General features: G+C 39.8%; 1 protein-coding gene and 1 pseudogene across 1 annotated transcript in view; one reads left to right on the top strand and one right to left on the bottom strand.

Moving 5' to 3' along the window:
* The first annotated feature begins 1,118 nt into the window (after nucleotides 1–1,118).
* On the top strand, nucleotides 1,119–1,974 carry LOC102835534 (annotated as a pseudogene).
* A 2,170-nt stretch (nucleotides 1,975–4,144) lies between these two features.
* Nucleotides 4,145–18,102, bottom strand: part of EFHB (EF-hand domain family, member B) — a 113,808-nt gene continuing 99,850 nt past the window's right edge. Inside the window, exons 11-14 of the mRNA XM_006859178.1 lie at nucleotides 13,876–14,083; nucleotides 8,686–8,898; nucleotides 7,380–7,561; nucleotides 4,145–4,318 (exon numbers count right to left, since the gene is read on the bottom strand). Of these exons, the coding sequence (XP_006859240.1) occupies nucleotides 4,145–4,318; nucleotides 7,380–7,561; nucleotides 8,686–8,898; nucleotides 13,876–14,083 (777 nt within the window). The remainder of the gene's footprint in view (nucleotides 4,319–7,379; nucleotides 7,562–8,685; nucleotides 8,899–13,875; nucleotides 14,084–18,102) is intronic.

Genomic DNA, 18,102 nt, shown 5'->3' with positions numbered 1-18,102 from the left:
GTTCCAACTCATAGTGACCTTATACAGGGTTTCCTAGGCTGTAAATCTTTATGGGAGCAGAAAGCCTCATCTTTCTCCCGTGGAACAGCTGGTAGTTTCTAACTGCTGACCTTGTGGATTGCAGTCCAATTCGTAACCACTACGCGACCAGAGGGAACAAATCTTTACAGCGAGGATCACTCCCACTCCATCGGTACACAGGGTTGACAGGGATGGGCAACTTATACATTGACTACCCAAAATTTGGGGTGTTACAAAGGCAAGAAGTGACTGGCTTACAAGCTTTCAAGAGGGAGCCTAGTTTCAGCTGAGGCGGGGGAAGGTAGACTCTCCACTGAATGATTTCCAACCTGTTGGGATGGGGCTAATGAAAGTAGATGAGGTACAACAGTGAATAATTGCTATCAGGACTGACTGTGAGAGTCAGAAATGTAAAGGTAGATGTTTTGTAACAAAAGGAGGGGAGTGGCTGATTTTGCAGTCCAGGAGCGGAGGTCCCTGGGACCATCAAGTGAGAAGAGTGGAGTACAGGACCCTACCCAGAGAAGCAGTGACACCAGAAATAGAGGCAGAGATGAAGACGTGGACAGATGGAGCAGCTGGGTACACTGGACTCAGGGAGGGAAAGGGGCTGCGTGCTTATGGCCAGGGGCAGGCTGTGGGGTGTACCCTTTGGTTGTTTGATGATGCAAGAAGGGGATTGTAATCACTGCAATGAAATGAAATATGACAGAATGAATGTAAAACTGATGTTCTCCCATGTAAACCCACATAATTCACAATAAAAGCTTTGAAAAAAAAAAATCTAATGATGGATTGCATTACACAAATCTGCTGCACCAGACCTCGTTCAAGTATTCAAAAGCAAAGTTGTCAGTTTGAAAACTAAGGGTTATTATCAATAACCTACTATGCATATGAAACTTGGATGGTGAATAAGGAAGACCATAGAAGAATTGATGCATTTGAGTTATGGTGTTGAAGGAGAATATTAAAAGTACCACTGACTGCTAAAAGAACAAACAAATCTGTGTTGCAAGAAGTACAGCTAAAAGACTGCATTCCTGAGCTCAGGCTTCCACATTGAAATCTCCCTCCTTCTTCTTCTACCAGACAAGATGAAACTCATCATCCTGGACCACTGTTTGTAAGCCAGCAAGTGGGCAACTAAACACATCAGGAACTGCATCATCCAGTTTTATCCAGGGCCAGACAAATACTTCACTATGAGGTTTTCCACTGGTAGTACCCCACTTGTCTGCTACAAGAAACTACTGAATACTATAACAACAGGGACCTATCTTTCAACTATGTGAAGACTTTCGACATGGATGAGTATGTGGGCCTTCCTCGAGGCCACCCTGAGAGCTATCACTCCTTCATGTGAAACAACTTCTCCAAGCACATTGACAATGGCCCAGGAAACACCCACATTCTGGATGGGAATTCAGCTGGCCTGCAGGCTGAGTATGACACCTTTGAAGAGAAAATCAAGGATGCTGGTGAGATCAAGCTTTTTGTTGGAGGCATTGACCCTGATGGCACATCGCCTTCAATAAGCCAGACTCCAGTCTGGTGTCCAGGATACATGTGAAAACACTAGCTACAGACACCATCCTGGCAAATGCTTGGTCTTTCCACACAGATCTCTCCAAGGTGCCCACCATGGCCCTGACATTGGGTATTGACACTGTCAATGAAGCTAGAAAGGTGATGAACCTAATCACAGGTGCTCACAAAGCATTCGCCTTGTACAAGGCCATCAAGGAGGCCATGAGACAAATGTGGACCATGTCTGCCTTCCAGAAGCATCCTCACACCATGTTTGTGTGCGATGAGGATGCCACCCTGGAGTAGAAAGTGAAGACCGTCAAGTATTTCAAAGATTTAATGCTTTTTCTTAGCAAGTTGGTGGGCCCCTTGCACAATATGAAAGAGAACAGCCAGCCTCTCAAGAAACCATCCAGTGATTAGCCTATGCTGGAACTAGGGTCAAATACTTCATTGGGTCATTCTAGTCTCTCTGGAAATTGTCATTAGGAGAGCAGAATAGTATGCCTTTTGTTTAGTATAGTTAGTTACTACAAATTAATGGGCACAAATATTGCTCTTGTTTATGAAGTTTGGAGCCTATCATAGAGTGTAGCTACAAGAATAACTTGAGCAGACAAAAATCTCTGAAAAATGTATTCTACCATCTTGATAACCCACCACATCTAGATAAGGGGTCTTAAACTTTAGTTCTGCCTCCAACAGTTTACATGCTACAACACACGCCTGTCAGGAGCCTCTGTCACTACATGCACAGCCTTTCCAATGGGAAGAACTTAACACTTGTATATGTGGGACCCAGCCTCTCCAGAGCCCCTCTTGAGCATCCTGCCCCCTCTAATTGAGAATTGCTGTCCTACATTAAGAAACAAACTCTGTCATCATGTAAATTCAGTGTGAGAAAGCAGTCCTTAATCAGCACCAGTAGTCCTGGAAGGAAACTCTCTTATCTCCTCCCCCTGTCACAGCTGACCTTTCTATGAACTGAGAGGATTAGGGTAGAGAAGACCTTTGCTGAAGAGCCCAAATTCCCCAGTGGTCCCATACAGTCAAATCCCTCTCCCTTGTGGCCCCTCTGGCACCAGGAGGTGGAAAACGGAAACCCTTTGCCCACCAGAGCCATGTGTTTTTTGCTAAAGGTCTTACTATGGCTCCTATCTTTCACTCTACACTCAGTAAAAGGTAGGAAGCCCCTCGGGCAATAGACACTGCCTCCATTTCAGTGTCTGTCAGTCAAGGTGACCAGGTGGTGTGGTCTGATGTTCTCAGCACATCAGGAAACAAGTTTTTCTCCACTTAGACTCATCTTTTGAACAGCGGCTGAAGATTATTGCTCTGCCTTCCCTTTACTCTCCTGAGCATCTGTGGAGTAGATGCTCCCTTCTCAGTTTTGTGCTTGCTTGTAGTTGCTTCCTCTACTTCTAGAAAGATCTTTCAGAGACTGGCTCAGACCTCTTTTAAGTTCTGTGTTTGACACCAGCGTTTCATCTTTAGCTTTTATATGTGATTGTGCTGTCATTCTATTTTAATCTAATGGGCTAATGGACTTGTTTACAATATGATGTTTTCTATTAAATCCAATATTTTCCCAAAAAGTACAGCTAAAATGCTCCTTAGAAGCCATGATGGCCAGACTTCATTGTTCATATTTCAGACGTTTATCAGGAGGGACCAGGCCCTGGAGAAGGACATCATGGTTGGTGAAGTAGAGAGACAGAGAAAAAAGCCCCTAATGAGATGAACTAACACTGTGACAGCAGCAATGGGCTCAAGCACAGCAATGATTATGAGTTTGGCACATGTCCAGGCAGTGTTTTGTACTGTTGTGCATAAGGTCACTATGAGACAGTACTGACTCAATGGCATCTAACAATAACAACTAAAGTCATGGTTTCAAATTACACTGATACTCACTTGGTTTGTAATGTCCTGAGATACCATACACCACCTACCAGCATCCCTACCCCATCATTGACAGAGCGTCAAATTTGTACATTAAAGAGTCAAGGTATAACACAAAAGCTACATCTAATGGTGGCTCAGCTTTGTCTTCTTCCTGTACAGCAAGGATAGTTTTTTTGTGAGTAGAAATATATTAAGAATTAATAGCCATTATGCAATTGCTAGAAGTCAAATTTTTGCTCTCTAAAATTTGCTTCTTGTGATTAAGTTTATTTACCTCAAATAATAACAGAGACTAAAAGCCATCTAAACATAAATCTTATCACACAGAGACCTATAGGTAAATTTTGAAGGCAAAATTCTGTGAACTTGGAATCACAAACCAAACTTTGATTTTCAGACAACCAACTCAAATGGAAAGAATCCTTAGACCTACCAAAACAATTCCAAACTTCTCTCTGAATGCTTGATGAGGCTGGAGGCAACTCTCCAAGTGCTTGTCAAGTTTTTATGTGCTTTAGGAAAACAATAAAATACAATAAAAACCTGAAATCTAATTTATTAGCAGTAACTGTAGGCATATGAGTCCCTACCACATGCCTAAAGACAGGATAGATTTTGAATTTTTAGATGAATAGTAGGCAAACAGATTTAGCAGTTCGTCACTTTAAATGAATGAACTCCAAAAATATCACATGGTTGTTTTACATCTGATGCGGTCTGCATGCTGCAACTCATCTAGAACATTTCTGATGCTCTCTACACAGACGTCTCCACTATGGTGTTTTCTTGATGCGAGAGTCCATACATTTTCAAATTCTTCATCAGAAAGCTTGATACCAATGTTACATAATATCTGTGCAATCTAGAAAAAAAGCATTGAAAGTCAGACCAAGATTGGTATATTATTTATTTTGTATTCTAAAATACATACTTATACCTCAGACAATGTACCCAAACATAAATTTTAAAGCATATGTGTAATGAGCAAATATTACACAAATTTCACAAAAATTTTAGAAGGGTGTGTATGAGTACAGATAATGGATATTCTGTTATTATGAATTTGAGGGTTTTCAGCAATCATGCCAAAATAAAAAATTACTTCCAACTCTTGGAATCTCTAGTTGTTTTTAAAAGAAGCCAAACAGAAAGAACAAAAGAATTAAAGATAGAAGCCTTGCTGCATTTGAGTTCTGCCACTCACTTGAATTACAGCTTCCGTTTCTTTAAAACGGAATATTTACAAAATGGATGAAGCAGGCCTATTGCAAACTTTAACCATAACTATAGGTGTACAAATGCCAGAGCAAATGAGCACTCTGAAAACCTACAAACTTTGTTTACTAATAATCTCTCTGTAGTCATGACTATTAATGGAAATGAAGGGAGCAACAAATATTAGTATTATGTCCCGGGGGTTGGGTTGTGGGGAAGGAATAAGAAAAGAAAAGTAAGAGAAAAGGTTTGAAAGAGTGATAAAAGATGCAAAAACCAAACAGAAGAAACTAACTTTAAAGGAAGAAAAAAAGTGAAATATACAGAAAAAGAAAAGATGGAAATGAAAATAACAGACAGTGAATAATATAGCCAAAGAAAGAGAAAACTGGCCGAATACATCCATTAAACAGATCCTCAACAATTCAAAGGTCCTCTGTTCCAGGGGGAAAGAGCTTAGAATTGTAGGCAACTTCAGAGAAGTAGCACTGCCAGCAGCCTGCAGTTGCTCAGCTACAGCGCCTTGATATCTGTATGTATATCTGTTGCTGTAGAGTCCATTTGGACTCATAGCAATCCTAGAGACAGAATAGAATGACCCCATTGATTTCCAAGTTTGTAGAAAATCTTTATGGAAGCAGACTCATATCTTTCTCCCTCAGAGTGGCCGGTGGGTTGAAACCAGTGACCTTTCAGTTGTAACTAAACACTTCAACCACCGTACCACTAGAGTTCTTCCACTATATATTTTATTGTTAAATGTGACTCCTAGCAACCCTGTATAGGGTTTCTAAGAGGCTGGTGGGTTTAAACTGCCAACCTTGTGGTTCACAGTCCTGTGCTGATCCTTCAGTGCCATAGCTCCTATTTTTTTTCCCCTTCTCCAAGACTTAAATTTTAAAAAATAAACTCTGTATACGTTGAATTGTGTGTTTCAAAGATGACTATTGAATTCCTGGGCCTTGTATCTGTGGATGTGATCCTGTTTGGGAAAACAGTTTTACTTTTATTATGTTAATAAGGTCACACCATTATAGCATAGACTCCAAACCTAATCAATTATAGTTATAAAAAGATCAAAATACAATTGGCATAAAGTAGTCCACAACGACAGTGTTTTACATCCTACTTTGGTGAGTAGGACTGGTATCTTAAAAGCTTATGAATGGTCATCAGAAGTAAAGCTACTGATCTCTTCTCCTACAAAGCAAAAAAAAATTATGAAAATTACAGGCTTAAAGAAACAATTAGTCCAAAGGACTGATGGACTAAATGTACCTCAGCCTCCATGACTCCTGAGACCAGAAGAACTAGATGATGCTCTGAAAGGAATTACATTAGAAGATCCAGGATTGAATGGAAGAAAAACATGGAAAAAAACTCAAAATAATAAAAAATAAAAGACTAAGTTTACTAGTCAGAATTAAGTCTGGTGAAACCCATGATACTAGGCCTTAGTCAGCCTTCAGGCCTGAAATTAAACTCACTTCCATGGTTCAATTTTCAGCCAAAAAATAATTTACCGATGAACAATAATACTCGTAAGGTACTCACATTTTAGAACAATCAACCATTTGAGATCAAAAGGGCAGCATTTGTACAAGGTTCAGGAGGCAGGAAGGGTTAGGAAAGGAGGAGGAATGGGAAAGGGAAACATAGGGAGGCAGTGGGAGCAGCGATGTTATGAGGATTACAGTCAAAGACATGTGGCTTACAATTGAAAACCTGGAACAAAATGTGTATGCATTGTTGAATGGAGCACTGATTTGCTCTGTAAACCTTCACTCAAATCAAGATCAAAAGTTAAATAAAAATAAAAGATTAGAATACAGACACACACAACACACACAGGTGATAGATAGACACCATGTGAGAATCATCTACAAGCTAAGGAATAACAAGGAGCAGCTGGGGTTAACAACGAAGACGAATTCAACACAGCTGAGACCCTGATTTGGACTTCCAGCCTCCAGAGCACTTAGAAAATACATTTCTGTTCTTTAAACCCACCCGTTTGTGATATTTGTGTCTCAGCAAAACTAGCAGACTAAAATACCTCAGTGAATTCATGAAGTGGTCCCAAGCAGTCTTGAGCACCCCAACCCTTCTCCCTACTCCCTTTCTCAGTCCTCAGTAAACATTCCTCCCCTGTTTCCTGCAGGTAGTGTATTGCCACAGGAACTGATAAGCTAGTATTTTTATGGAAGTCCTTCCATTCTCATCATAATATTTATTACCCCCAACCAAGCCTTTGAGTTCTTACTTTTTACCTAGAATTGTGAGATTAGTGATTACTTCCAACAAAAAGGAATGTACCATGAAGTAAGCAGAAGCAGTTTGCTTCTTTGGCTGCCCTAAAGTTCTATTTCTTAGGCCTTCTCTGACCCTCTGGACAATGCCGTAGCATTTAGGAAGTCATTTTTTCTTTTATATATAGGCCACAGTTAGCATGAAATGAAATATGCTTCCTATAAGACTAAAGTCTGCTTCAAGAATTGGGACCAAATGTCACAACCAAATTGAGCAGTGTTCACCTACATTTTGGTGGTCCTGATAACTTTTGTAATATAAAGTCTCAAGTTTTGAAACATCTAAGATAGTGGTGGTGGTAGTGTGCCGTGCAGTCGGTTCCAACTTCATTGATAAAACATTTCCATCTTTGAGCCTTTATGTGATGCTAATGAGTCTTTTGAAATAGTATGCCATACCTCTTCTTTTGACCTGGTCTTGAAGAAGTCTCTCTCAAACACTCCTTTCTGACTGAAGATGGTAGGATGTAGTAATGAATAAACATTGCCTTCTTCACCATAATTAGTTCTATCACTGATGCGACGAAGCCGGGGTGCAGGAAGATCAGACCGAATGGTCGGAATGCCATAGATAGGATAACCTATGTCATCAATGAAGAAAGAAAGCAGACCTTTGAATACAATGCCCACCAACCACATGTGGCTACTGAGTATGTGGCATATGCTGAGTACAAATTGAGATGAGTTGTATGTACATAATACATACTGGACTTTGAAGACTTCGTAAAATATTTCATTAACACGCTTTTATATTGCTAACATACTAAAATGTTAATATTTTCCATATATTTGATTAAATAAAATATATTATTAAAAGTAATCTCACTTGTTTCTATAAGTTTTTTTAATATAGCTGCTAGAAAATTTTAAATACCTCTATGATCCACACTATATATCTTTTGGTCAACGCTGATCTAAAGGGAACAGCAAGATCTCACTACACCAAAATGTACAGTATGTCTATAAAGTCCAGTTAAGAAAAATATGAAAATCTTTCATTGTGCCCTGAGTCCTAGGAATGGTTCTTTTTATCCCAACTTACTTCTGTTCTCATTGTTACACTTCCTTATTTACTTAATCTCCCTGATCCTTCCTCTCCCGCCAATCTTTTCACCTATGCTTTAAAATAGATGTTAACCCTCTAGTCTTATATAATTCATTTTTCTTAAAATACTGTAATACTCAAGGTGACACTCTTTATTTGGGGAGCTAAACGATGACTTTAGGAATTGTTCTTGATAAAACAAAAAGAAGTCTTTCTAAATGATCAACATCCATCATGTCTGATATTGAGATGTAGGAAATAAAGATGTAAAGAATTGTTTTGCAAGAGCTCTTCAAATATGTGTAGGCAACTGTGTGTGGAAATAAGAATCACATGATTAAAAAGTCTCCTAACACTTGGTGAAGTCTGAATTACTGAGATGTGTATCACTCGATTTTCTGGTCTAGGATGTTTCCAATTTTATCAACATGTAGAGCATAATTTTACTTGGGTTATTTTTAACAATAGATCAGTTCAGCTAATATTTATTGAGACCCCCTCAGTTCTTGAAATACAGAATTGAATAAGAGGTCACAGACTTTGAGAAATTGGCATCTAATGGAAGCAGAATTTAAAGACAATGCAGCGGCAGAAAAAGGGCACTTTGCTTCTATCTTGATTGATTGCTTTAAAACTGGACAAGTAATGTAACATACTCACAAGTAGAGGGAACAGCTCCTACAACTGCGTTGATTTCAGAAGAGCTTGTCTTATACTCATTAGAAACCTTATCGCTTGGTCTCAAAAGCGTCCGAAGTATCTTTTCTGAGCTCCCTGGTTCTTTTAAGACAATATCTTCAGGCTTTATCAGGAGAGTTGGCTCAGATTCTTTAATGTTAGCCTCAGTAAGGTTTGCACAATCTTGTTTTCTACCTTCAAGAAAAGTGGGACAGAGAGGAAATGACCATCTGTTACATGGTGCTTTATGAAGAAAATGAGGTTTCTAATTTAGTCTCTTCTTGCTCATAGAAACTGCCAGTACTTCACCGTATAAGAGAAAATTCAGGCCAGTATCACATACCAGGAGATGTGAATATGGCCTAATGTGGTTTTTTTGCCACTCCACTTATCTGACTCCAGAATAAAGACCAAAGGTAAATAAATATTGGACATATGGTAGGTTTTTTCTCCCTTTTTAAAAAAGTTTATTTTCATATTTAACTTGGTGAACTACTGGAAACCTGGAATTGTTCCTTGGACACTGGCCATGGGAGAGATATTAAAAGACATATTTGAAGCTATTGCCAAATTCCATGCCTGCCTGAGCACAGTGTTGACACATCTGGAGAGGCAATGAAAACTCACTGTGAAATCAGGATTATATAACATAATTAGCTCCTTACACATCAGTGCATAAAAGAAAAATGCTCAGGTAGAATTGAAAGTGTAAGACTCGGCAGTGTTTTGCAGATTTGCTTAGCTGATTCAATTCCTGGATTTAAGAGCAAATTTCTGAGTCATCTCAAGAGATTAGTAACTGCAATGATACCACTAGAGGGCGATATGGTATTTAGAGCACAGGGTTTTGAACTAGTTTGGAATTAGTCATGACTAGTCATGACAAGGGCAGTATGCATATTACACAGCAACCAAATCTCTTACATATTGGATTTTCATTCAGGGCGGAGTCCTAGATAAGCACTGGATTGCTACCCACAAGACTAGTGGTTCATACCCACCGGACACCCCTCGGAAACCCTATACAGGGTCACGATGAGTCAGAACCAATTTGACGGTATTAACAGGAACAAAACCAGGAAACAGGAGCAGTGTCCCACTCCAAGTTGGCAGCAGACCACGCTGGTTAGAATGGGCATCCCACTGCACTTGGTCAGCATCTTTGAGTGGAGCACTGCTGCCCATTTTACTCAGACAGAAGTTGAGGCTAAGAGATTTGGTTGCTGTGCAGTAAGTGTGCTGCCCTTGTTTCTGTAGTCATAATAGAGGGGAGAAAAGAGACCCATCTTCAAATATTACAGAGACTCTTTATGAAGTCTTAAACAGGAGCATGCACAACAAAAAGACAAACATCGATCACCCAAGTGAGGGCTATCATAGAAACCATGATGAGTTTTCAGAGTTCTGTCTCTACTTAGTGACTTTTACAGGTCACAGAGAACAAAGGAATTTCCTCCCACAATGATGACTGTGTCACATATGCATGACAGGCCTGTGGAAAGCAGGGAGAGAACTACCACTGATAGCAATGTTTACACTCTCTGAGGTCCTTGGGGTATGACAACACAACCAGGTGACTACTAAGAGATGTTGTCCAGGCTTGTTCCTGTGAGAGAAGTGGCCTCAGACCCACGTTTCGAACTCTGGCATCTGTACACTTAAATCTAGGGACAGGATGGAATTAAGATCTGCTTAGGGTCCTGGAAAGAAGGAAAAGATCAAAATGGATGTCAGAAGACACACTGAAACTTCCAGCAGAGAGATGCTAAAGCAAATGGAAGAAATGAGGAAGTACAAGAGCTGAACAGAAAATTTCAAAGGTCAGCTTAAGAAGACAGAGTCAAATTTTACAACAAAATGTGCAAATATCTGGAGTCAGAAAACGAAAAAGGAAGAACATGCTCAGCATTTCTCAAGCTGGGAGAACTGAAGGAAACATTCAAGCCTCAAGTTTCATTATTGAAGGATTCTCTGGGCAAAATATTGAATGATGCAGAAAGCATCAAGAGAAAATGGAAGGAATACACAAAGTCACTGTATCAAAAGGAAAAGGCTCATGTTCAACTGCTTCAAGAGGTAGTGTATGATCAAGAACCAATGATACTGAAGGAAGAAGTCCAAGGTGCAATAAAGGAATTGGCAAAGAACAAGTCACCAGGAATTGATGGAATGAAAATTGAAATCTTTCAAGAAGGTGATGCAGCACTGAAGGCACTCACTCATCTATGCCAAGAAATTTAGAAGGCAACTACCTGGCTGACTGATTGGAAGAGATCCATATTTGTGGCCATTCCAAAGAGAGGTGACCAAACAGAATGTGGAACTCATTGACAACACCTTTGACATCACATGGGAGTAAAGTTTTTCTAAAGGTAATACAAAAACGGCTGCAAGCATACATTGAAAAGAGAACTTCCAGAGGTTCAAGCTGGATTCAGAAGAGGATGTGGAATGAGAAGTATCATTGCTAATGTCCGGTGGATCTTGGCTGAAAGCAGAGAACACTAGAAAGATGTTCACCTGTGCTTTATTGACTATGCAAAGGCTTTCCAAAAGAACCAACAAATCTGTGTTGGAAGAAGTGCTGCCAAAGTGCTTCTTGGAGGCCAGGATGGCCAACCTTCATCTCTCATACTTCGGACACACTGTCAGGAGGCACCAGTCACTGGAGAAGGATATCATGCTTGGTAAAGTGGAGGGTCAGAGAAAAAGAGGGAGACCCCTAGAGAGATGGACTCAAGCATGGCAACAATTGTGAGGTTGGCCCAGGACCGGGGAGTGTTTTGTTGTTATGCATAGGGTTGTTATGAGTAGGAACCTACTGGATGGCACCTAAGAACAACAACAGGAGCCCTGGGGTGGTGTTGTGGGTTAATGCACTAGACTGCAAAGCCATTTGAACACTGCAAAGTCAGCGGTTCAAGCTCACCAGCTACTTCTCGCAAACCCTATACAAGGTCGCTATGAGTCGGAACCTACTGGACGGCACTTAACAACAGGGTGCAGTCAGGACTTTGGTGTGGCACTTTGGGTTAATGCACTCAGCTGCAAAGTCGGTGGGTCAAGCTCACTAGTTCTTCCCTGGGAACCCTATACAGGGTCACTATGGGTCAGAACCAACTTGACGCACTTAACAATAACAACAAGGCTACAGTCATTCGCAAGCAAAAAGCCTTCAGACTTCATGCTCTACAGCAGTCATGACTGAACCATTTCAAACCAATTGGAGGTCCTCGTTCTATGGAAGTCTAAGGGAGCTGCAAAGGCCAGTATGCCAGTTTCAGTGGGGGGCAGGGATTTTAGCTAACCAGAAAAAGGCATGCCTCTATAAAGTATGCACCACCCCCCACCCTGCCTCATTCAGCGCCTGCCAATGGTTGCAGCTAAAGCAAAGGGTCCCAGTGTTCCAAATCCTCTCATTTCACTTTTAAAAGAGTGGCTCAGAAAACTTTGAAGACTACTATCTTTGCATATTTATGCCTTTTCCATCAGAAGTCAAACGTAAAATATAATTTGATATAAGATGATTTCTGGCAAAACATTACTGGGCATATTCTGACCCACTTATTGGCCAAGAGTATTCAGTTTCTTACCTAAAATCTTAGGAGAAGATGAAGATCCTCTGGGAGGTCAAGAAAAGTCGCTGATGAAGTCAGACTGGAAAACCAGGGACAACTAGAAGAACTACACGGTTTGAAAATGGACTTTTACTTCCCTCCCCTCTTTCATGGGTTGTGCGAAGAGGGAAAAGAAAACCCTGTCACCCCTCTTGATTTCTGAGAAGACTAGGATAAAGTTATTTTCTATAAAAAGTTTCATTAGATAGAGGAGATCCTGTTGCTTATCTAATGGCTAGCATAGACAGGCCATCCTAGAAAGTCTGGACTTAGGTCATTAACAAAGACCCAAATGTGGTCTTTGAGCTGCAGAAAGACATGACTCAGAAAAAAAAAAAAAAAATTAAAAGAGGTAGTACATTCACATTTTAGAAGAGAGACATTCTGAGAGGAAACAAAAACGTAAACAAGCTTTTAAAATATGTTACTCCCTAATAATCAAGATATGGACATTAAAGTAAATTTGAGCTATCATCATTCTATACAGATAAATTAGCATGAATGTTTGAAATACGTCTCAGTGGTGGTAAGGTTAGAGTAAAACCTCTAACAAACAGCGTTATGTGGTGAAACTGCAAACTGCATAATCATTTAGAAAAGCAAAATGAAAATATAGAAGGAAAGGTAATGCTGGGGCCAATATAGCATTCACAAGAAATGAGATAAAATGAGAAACAGGGCTTTGTGAGATTATAATTACAGTATTACCTACCTTAACTTAAATACACCTGGAAACAACCTAAACTTCAAAGAGTGCTGAAATGATTTAGTAACTCTGAATCCATCCGCAAGAAGGAATGGAAAATAAAGTTTAGAGGAACCATAACAGCCTCTCTTTATTCCATAAAAATCTGCAATTTATATTTTCAAAAGAAATAAAAATGGCATGTTCCCTGTGATTTAACCTAAGTTTAAAATATATACATTTTTGTTAAATATTGTGACAAAGAGAAGTCAATGGTAGAATATACTCTTATATAACAAAATTTGATCATTTATATTTTGTAAAAAGAAAAACATCATAAAGTTTACCTTTAAGTATTTTCATATTTACATATAACTTCCTGTATAGTTAACCATGGAGTCCTGGTGTGGTGCTGTAGGATAAGCACCAGACCATAAGATTAGTGGTTAAAACTCACTAGTCACGCCTCAGAAACCCTATTCAGGGTCACTATGAGTTAAAACCAACTTGATGGCCCTTAACAACAATAATATCATTAACCATATAGGGATATATATATCCATGGTGGTGTTGGTGGTTGCATGCCACTAAGTCAGTTATGACTCATAGTGACCCTCCTTTACAGGTTTCTGAGGCTATTTTACAGCAGCAGAAAGACTCATCTCTCTCCCAAGGATTCAAACTACTGACCTTGTGCTTAGCAGTCTAGCTCATAATCCAGTATGCTACCAGAGCTCCCTATACCTACAGAAGTATGTATATATATTTTTCTGTTTTATACAATAAAAAGTTGACAAAAGTTGACCTCCTAAAGAAATAACAATATAAAAGTCCATGTCAGAATTCAGAAAACCTTCAAAACTTAAATACCTTTAATAATGACCCTCTCTTCATACTCTTTAAGAGGCATTTTGTCTTTCCAGTTCAGAAAATTTGCAAATTCTAAGTAGTTAATCATGCCATCTTTATCCACATCACAGTAGTCAAATAGCTGGTCCAAGAGCTTTTCATCTAAATGCAGGTTGGCCTGGTCACAAGCTTCCTGTAGCTCAGCTTTATCTATCATTCCATCTCTCTTCTGTTAGACACAAGCCAAAAAATAAATAAATAAATAAGCATTAGTCTCTGAGAGTATGTAGCATCTATTACATAGCTAAGGAAAAAGAAATCACTCTATTACATAAATTCAAAGAATTTGTGTCAATTTTGACATAAGAGGTGTTAAATATTAATTGAAATTGGTGCTCACTGCATGGACTGTATGTGAACAGTAATTTAAAACCCTGGATGGAATATGGTGTGACTCTGGAACTTTGTTCATTCCATCTTATTTCATTTTATTGAATCATGCATACTATTTGGAGTCCTGGTGTGGTGCTGTGGGTTAATGTGCTGGAATGCATAGTGGCTTTGAACTGCAATGTTGGCAGTTCAAGCTCACGAGATGATCCTCAGAAATCCTATACAGAAGTCGCTATGGGTCGAAATCTACTCAATGGTACTTAACAACAACAATCATGCTATTTATGCACATAGAAAAGTACGATTCCTGTTTGACATTTCATCTGAGTACTTCTGAACATTAGCTACAGTTTTCCATGCTTACAAAATTTTTACCACCTCTATTGGAAGGAACCCTTGTGGTGTAGTGGACTGCTAACTGAAAGGTCAGCAGTTTGAGTCCACCATGTGCTCCATAGGAGAAAGATGAGGCTTTCTGCTCCAGTAAAGATTTATAGCCTGTGGTGCTGTAGGATAAGCACTGGACTGCAAGGTCAGTGAACCACAAAGTCAGTGGTTCAAACTCATCAGCCGCTCCTTGGAAAACCTATACAGGGTCACTATGAGTCAGAACCACTCAATAGCATTTAACAACTACAAATGAGTCAGAACTAACTCGACAACACATAACCAAACAGCCAGCCAGTCAGTGCTTACGAGCATCCTGGTGTCATGCTATAAAATGAGCACTAGACTGCTAACCACTAGTCGCACCTCAGAAATTCTACACAGGATCACTAAAAGTCAACTTGACAGCACTTAACAGTCTTTAAGGGGGCAATAAATGGTCCTCCACTTCAATGCCTGCTAAGGTGAAGAAATTCATTAAGCAGCTGCAGGCCAAGTATTGGACAGCAAATTCAATGCAAGTTGGTTAATCCTAGTTCAACCCCATGCTGAGAATTTGCATTTCCACCCAGATATATTGAATCAGAACCTACATTTTAACAAGGTGCTCCAGAGAATCAAAGCTATAAGAATCACCTGGGGATTCTGTAAACTGTAGATTCTGATTCTGCATATCTGAAGTAGAAATGCACATTTTCAGCAGGTGGTCACATTGGAATGAAGTGGTTTGAAGCTGTGAATCAAAGACAGCTGTCTGATGAGTACACTGGTTCTAATACTCCCGCAGGTAAAAGGCAGCATTATGGGGAAGTAGAATATCATCAGCCAAAATAAGGCAAGGTGCAGACTGTGGAACAGACCATTAATTGCACATATGTAAGTTCAGATTGAAGCTGAAGAAAATTAAAACAAGTCCACAAGAGCCAAAATATAACTTTAAGTATATCCCACCTGAATTTAAAGACCACCTCAAGAACAGATTCGATACATTAAACACTAACTACACTGAAAACAAGAAGAGCTGTCATATGACATCAGGGATAGGATACATTAAAAAAGAAAGAGGTCATTAAAAAGACAGGAAAGAAGGACAAGCTCAGAATGGATGTTAAGAGTGACCCTGAAACTTACTCTTGAATGTAGGGAAGCTAAAGCAACTAGAGGAAGTGATGAAGTAAAAGAGCTGAATAGAACATTTCAAAGGGCAGCTTGAAAAGATAGAGTAAAGAATTATAATGAAATGTGTAAAGGCCTGGAGTTAAAAACAAAAAGGAAAGAACATGCTTAGCATATTTCAAGCTGAAATAACCCAAGTCTCAATTTGTAATATTGAGAGTCCTGGTGTGGCACGGTAGGCTAAGCCTCAGACCATAAGGTCTGTTTGAAACACAAGGTCAGAGTTTCAAACTCACCAGCCGCTCCTCAGAAACTTTATACAGGGATGCTATGAGTCAGAACCATTCGACGGCACTTAGCACGGGCAAAATTTTAAATGATGCAGGAAGCACCAAAAAATGGAAGGAATACACAGTCATTGTACCAGAAAGAATTAGTCTACATTCCACCAATTATTTTATTGTTGTTGTTGTTGTTAAATGCCATCGAGTTGGTTCCAGCCCATAGCGACCCTGTATAGATAGGGTTTCAGAGGAGCAGCTGGTGAGCTTGAACCACCGACCCTGAAGTTCGAAAGGCTTTGCAGTCTGGCACAGTAAAACCCACAGCACCACACCAGGACTCCTGCCAATTATTTTAGGAGGAAGCATATGATTACGAGGAGTCCTGGTGTGCCACCATAGGATAATGGTGGGTTTGAACCATAACGTCAGTGGTTCAAAGTCACCAACTGCTCCTCAGAAACTCTATGCAGGGTCACTATGAGTCATAACCAATTCAATGGCATTTAAAAACAACAACAATATAATTATGAACTGAAGGTACTGAAGGAAGGAGGGAGAGAGCATATGATTAAGAATCCATGTTATACACAGAGTAGACAGGGGTGGACAACTTGGACATTGGCTACCCAAAATGGGGGTTTACAAAGGCAAGAAGTGACTGGCTTACAAACTTTCAAGAGGGAACCTAGATTCAGAGGGGGTAAAGGAAGGTAAACTCGCCACTGAGTAGTATCCAATCTGTCTAGGTGGGGCTGATGAAATGAAATGCGGATGGGTTTCTTGTGATACAATAGTGAATAATTGTTATCAGGACTGCTTGTGAGGTTTGGAAATGTAAAGGTAGACATTTTGTAGCAAGGAGGTGAGTGATTAACTTTGCAGTCTAGGAGCAGAGGTCCCTGGGACCATCAAGGGAGAAGAGCGGAGAGCGGGACCCTACCCAGAGAAGCAGTGATGCCTGAGATGGAGGCAGAGACAATGACGTGGAGAGATGGAGCAGTTGGGGACTTTAGACACAGAGAGAGAGGGGGGCTGTGTGCTGAAGACTGGAGGGCAGGCTTGTAGTGTATACCCTTTGGTTGGTTGATGATGCATGAGGGGGATTATAACCATGGCAATGAAACAATATATGATAGGATGAATGTAAAACTAATGTTCTCCCATGTAAACTATCACAATAAAACATTAAAAAAAAGAGAGAGAGAGAGAGCTCATGTTATGAAAGGAAGAAATTCAAGCTACATTGAAGAGAGTAGAGAAAAACAAGGTTCAAGGAATTGATGGAATACAAATTGAAATCTTTCAATAAACTGGTGTAGCCCTAGAAACACCGATTAGTCTATGTCAAGAGCTTTGGAAGATAGCTAACAGGCCAACCAACAGGAAGAGATCCATACTGTGACTATTCCAAAGAAAGATAACTCAACTGGATGTAAAAATGATTAAATATCAGTAATATCACATCAAGTAAAATTTTGCTAAGATAATTAAAAAATGGTTGCAATCGAACACAGGGAACTGCCAGAAATTCCTGATGGATTCAGAAGAGGATGTGGAACAAGGTATATATCATTGCTGACGTCAGATGGATGTTGGCTGAAAGCAGAGAATACCAGAAAGATGTTTACTTGTGTTTTATTAACTATGCAAAGGCATTTGACCTTGTGGATCATAGAAAACAAAGAATAACTTTTTAAGAATGGGAATTCCAGAACATTTAATTGTGCTCATGAGGAACCTGGACATAGCCCAAGAAGCAGTTGTTTAAAAAGAACTAGGGAATATTGAGTGGTTTGAAATCAGGAAAAGTATATGTCATAGTTATTCAAACTGTATGCTGTCTGTGCATGTCCATTCTGGTGACTATAGGAGTGCCTGAGATAGTGGTCACCCCATCCTCACCCTCGCAAGGTTCTACTACGCATGCGCACAGATCTCCTTGAAATTTAAAGAGACAGTATCCAATTAAAACCAAATGGCCACAGCCGGCCCTGAACTGTTTCCAAGTAGAAAAACGGCCTGAACGGGAATTGTGGAGCAGGACAAGCAGACAAAAGAGGAAATAGGC

Source organism: Chrysochloris asiatica, unplaced genomic scaffold (genome assembly GCF_000296735.1).
Source record: "Chrysochloris asiatica unplaced genomic scaffold, ChrAsi1.0 scaffold00030, whole genome shotgun sequence".
NCBI lineage: Eukaryota > Metazoa > Chordata > Mammalia > Afrosoricida > Chrysochloridae > Chrysochloris > Chrysochloris asiatica.
The sequence above is the reverse complement of the archived record's forward strand: the minus strand, read 5'-3'. Positions and strand labels throughout refer to the sequence as shown.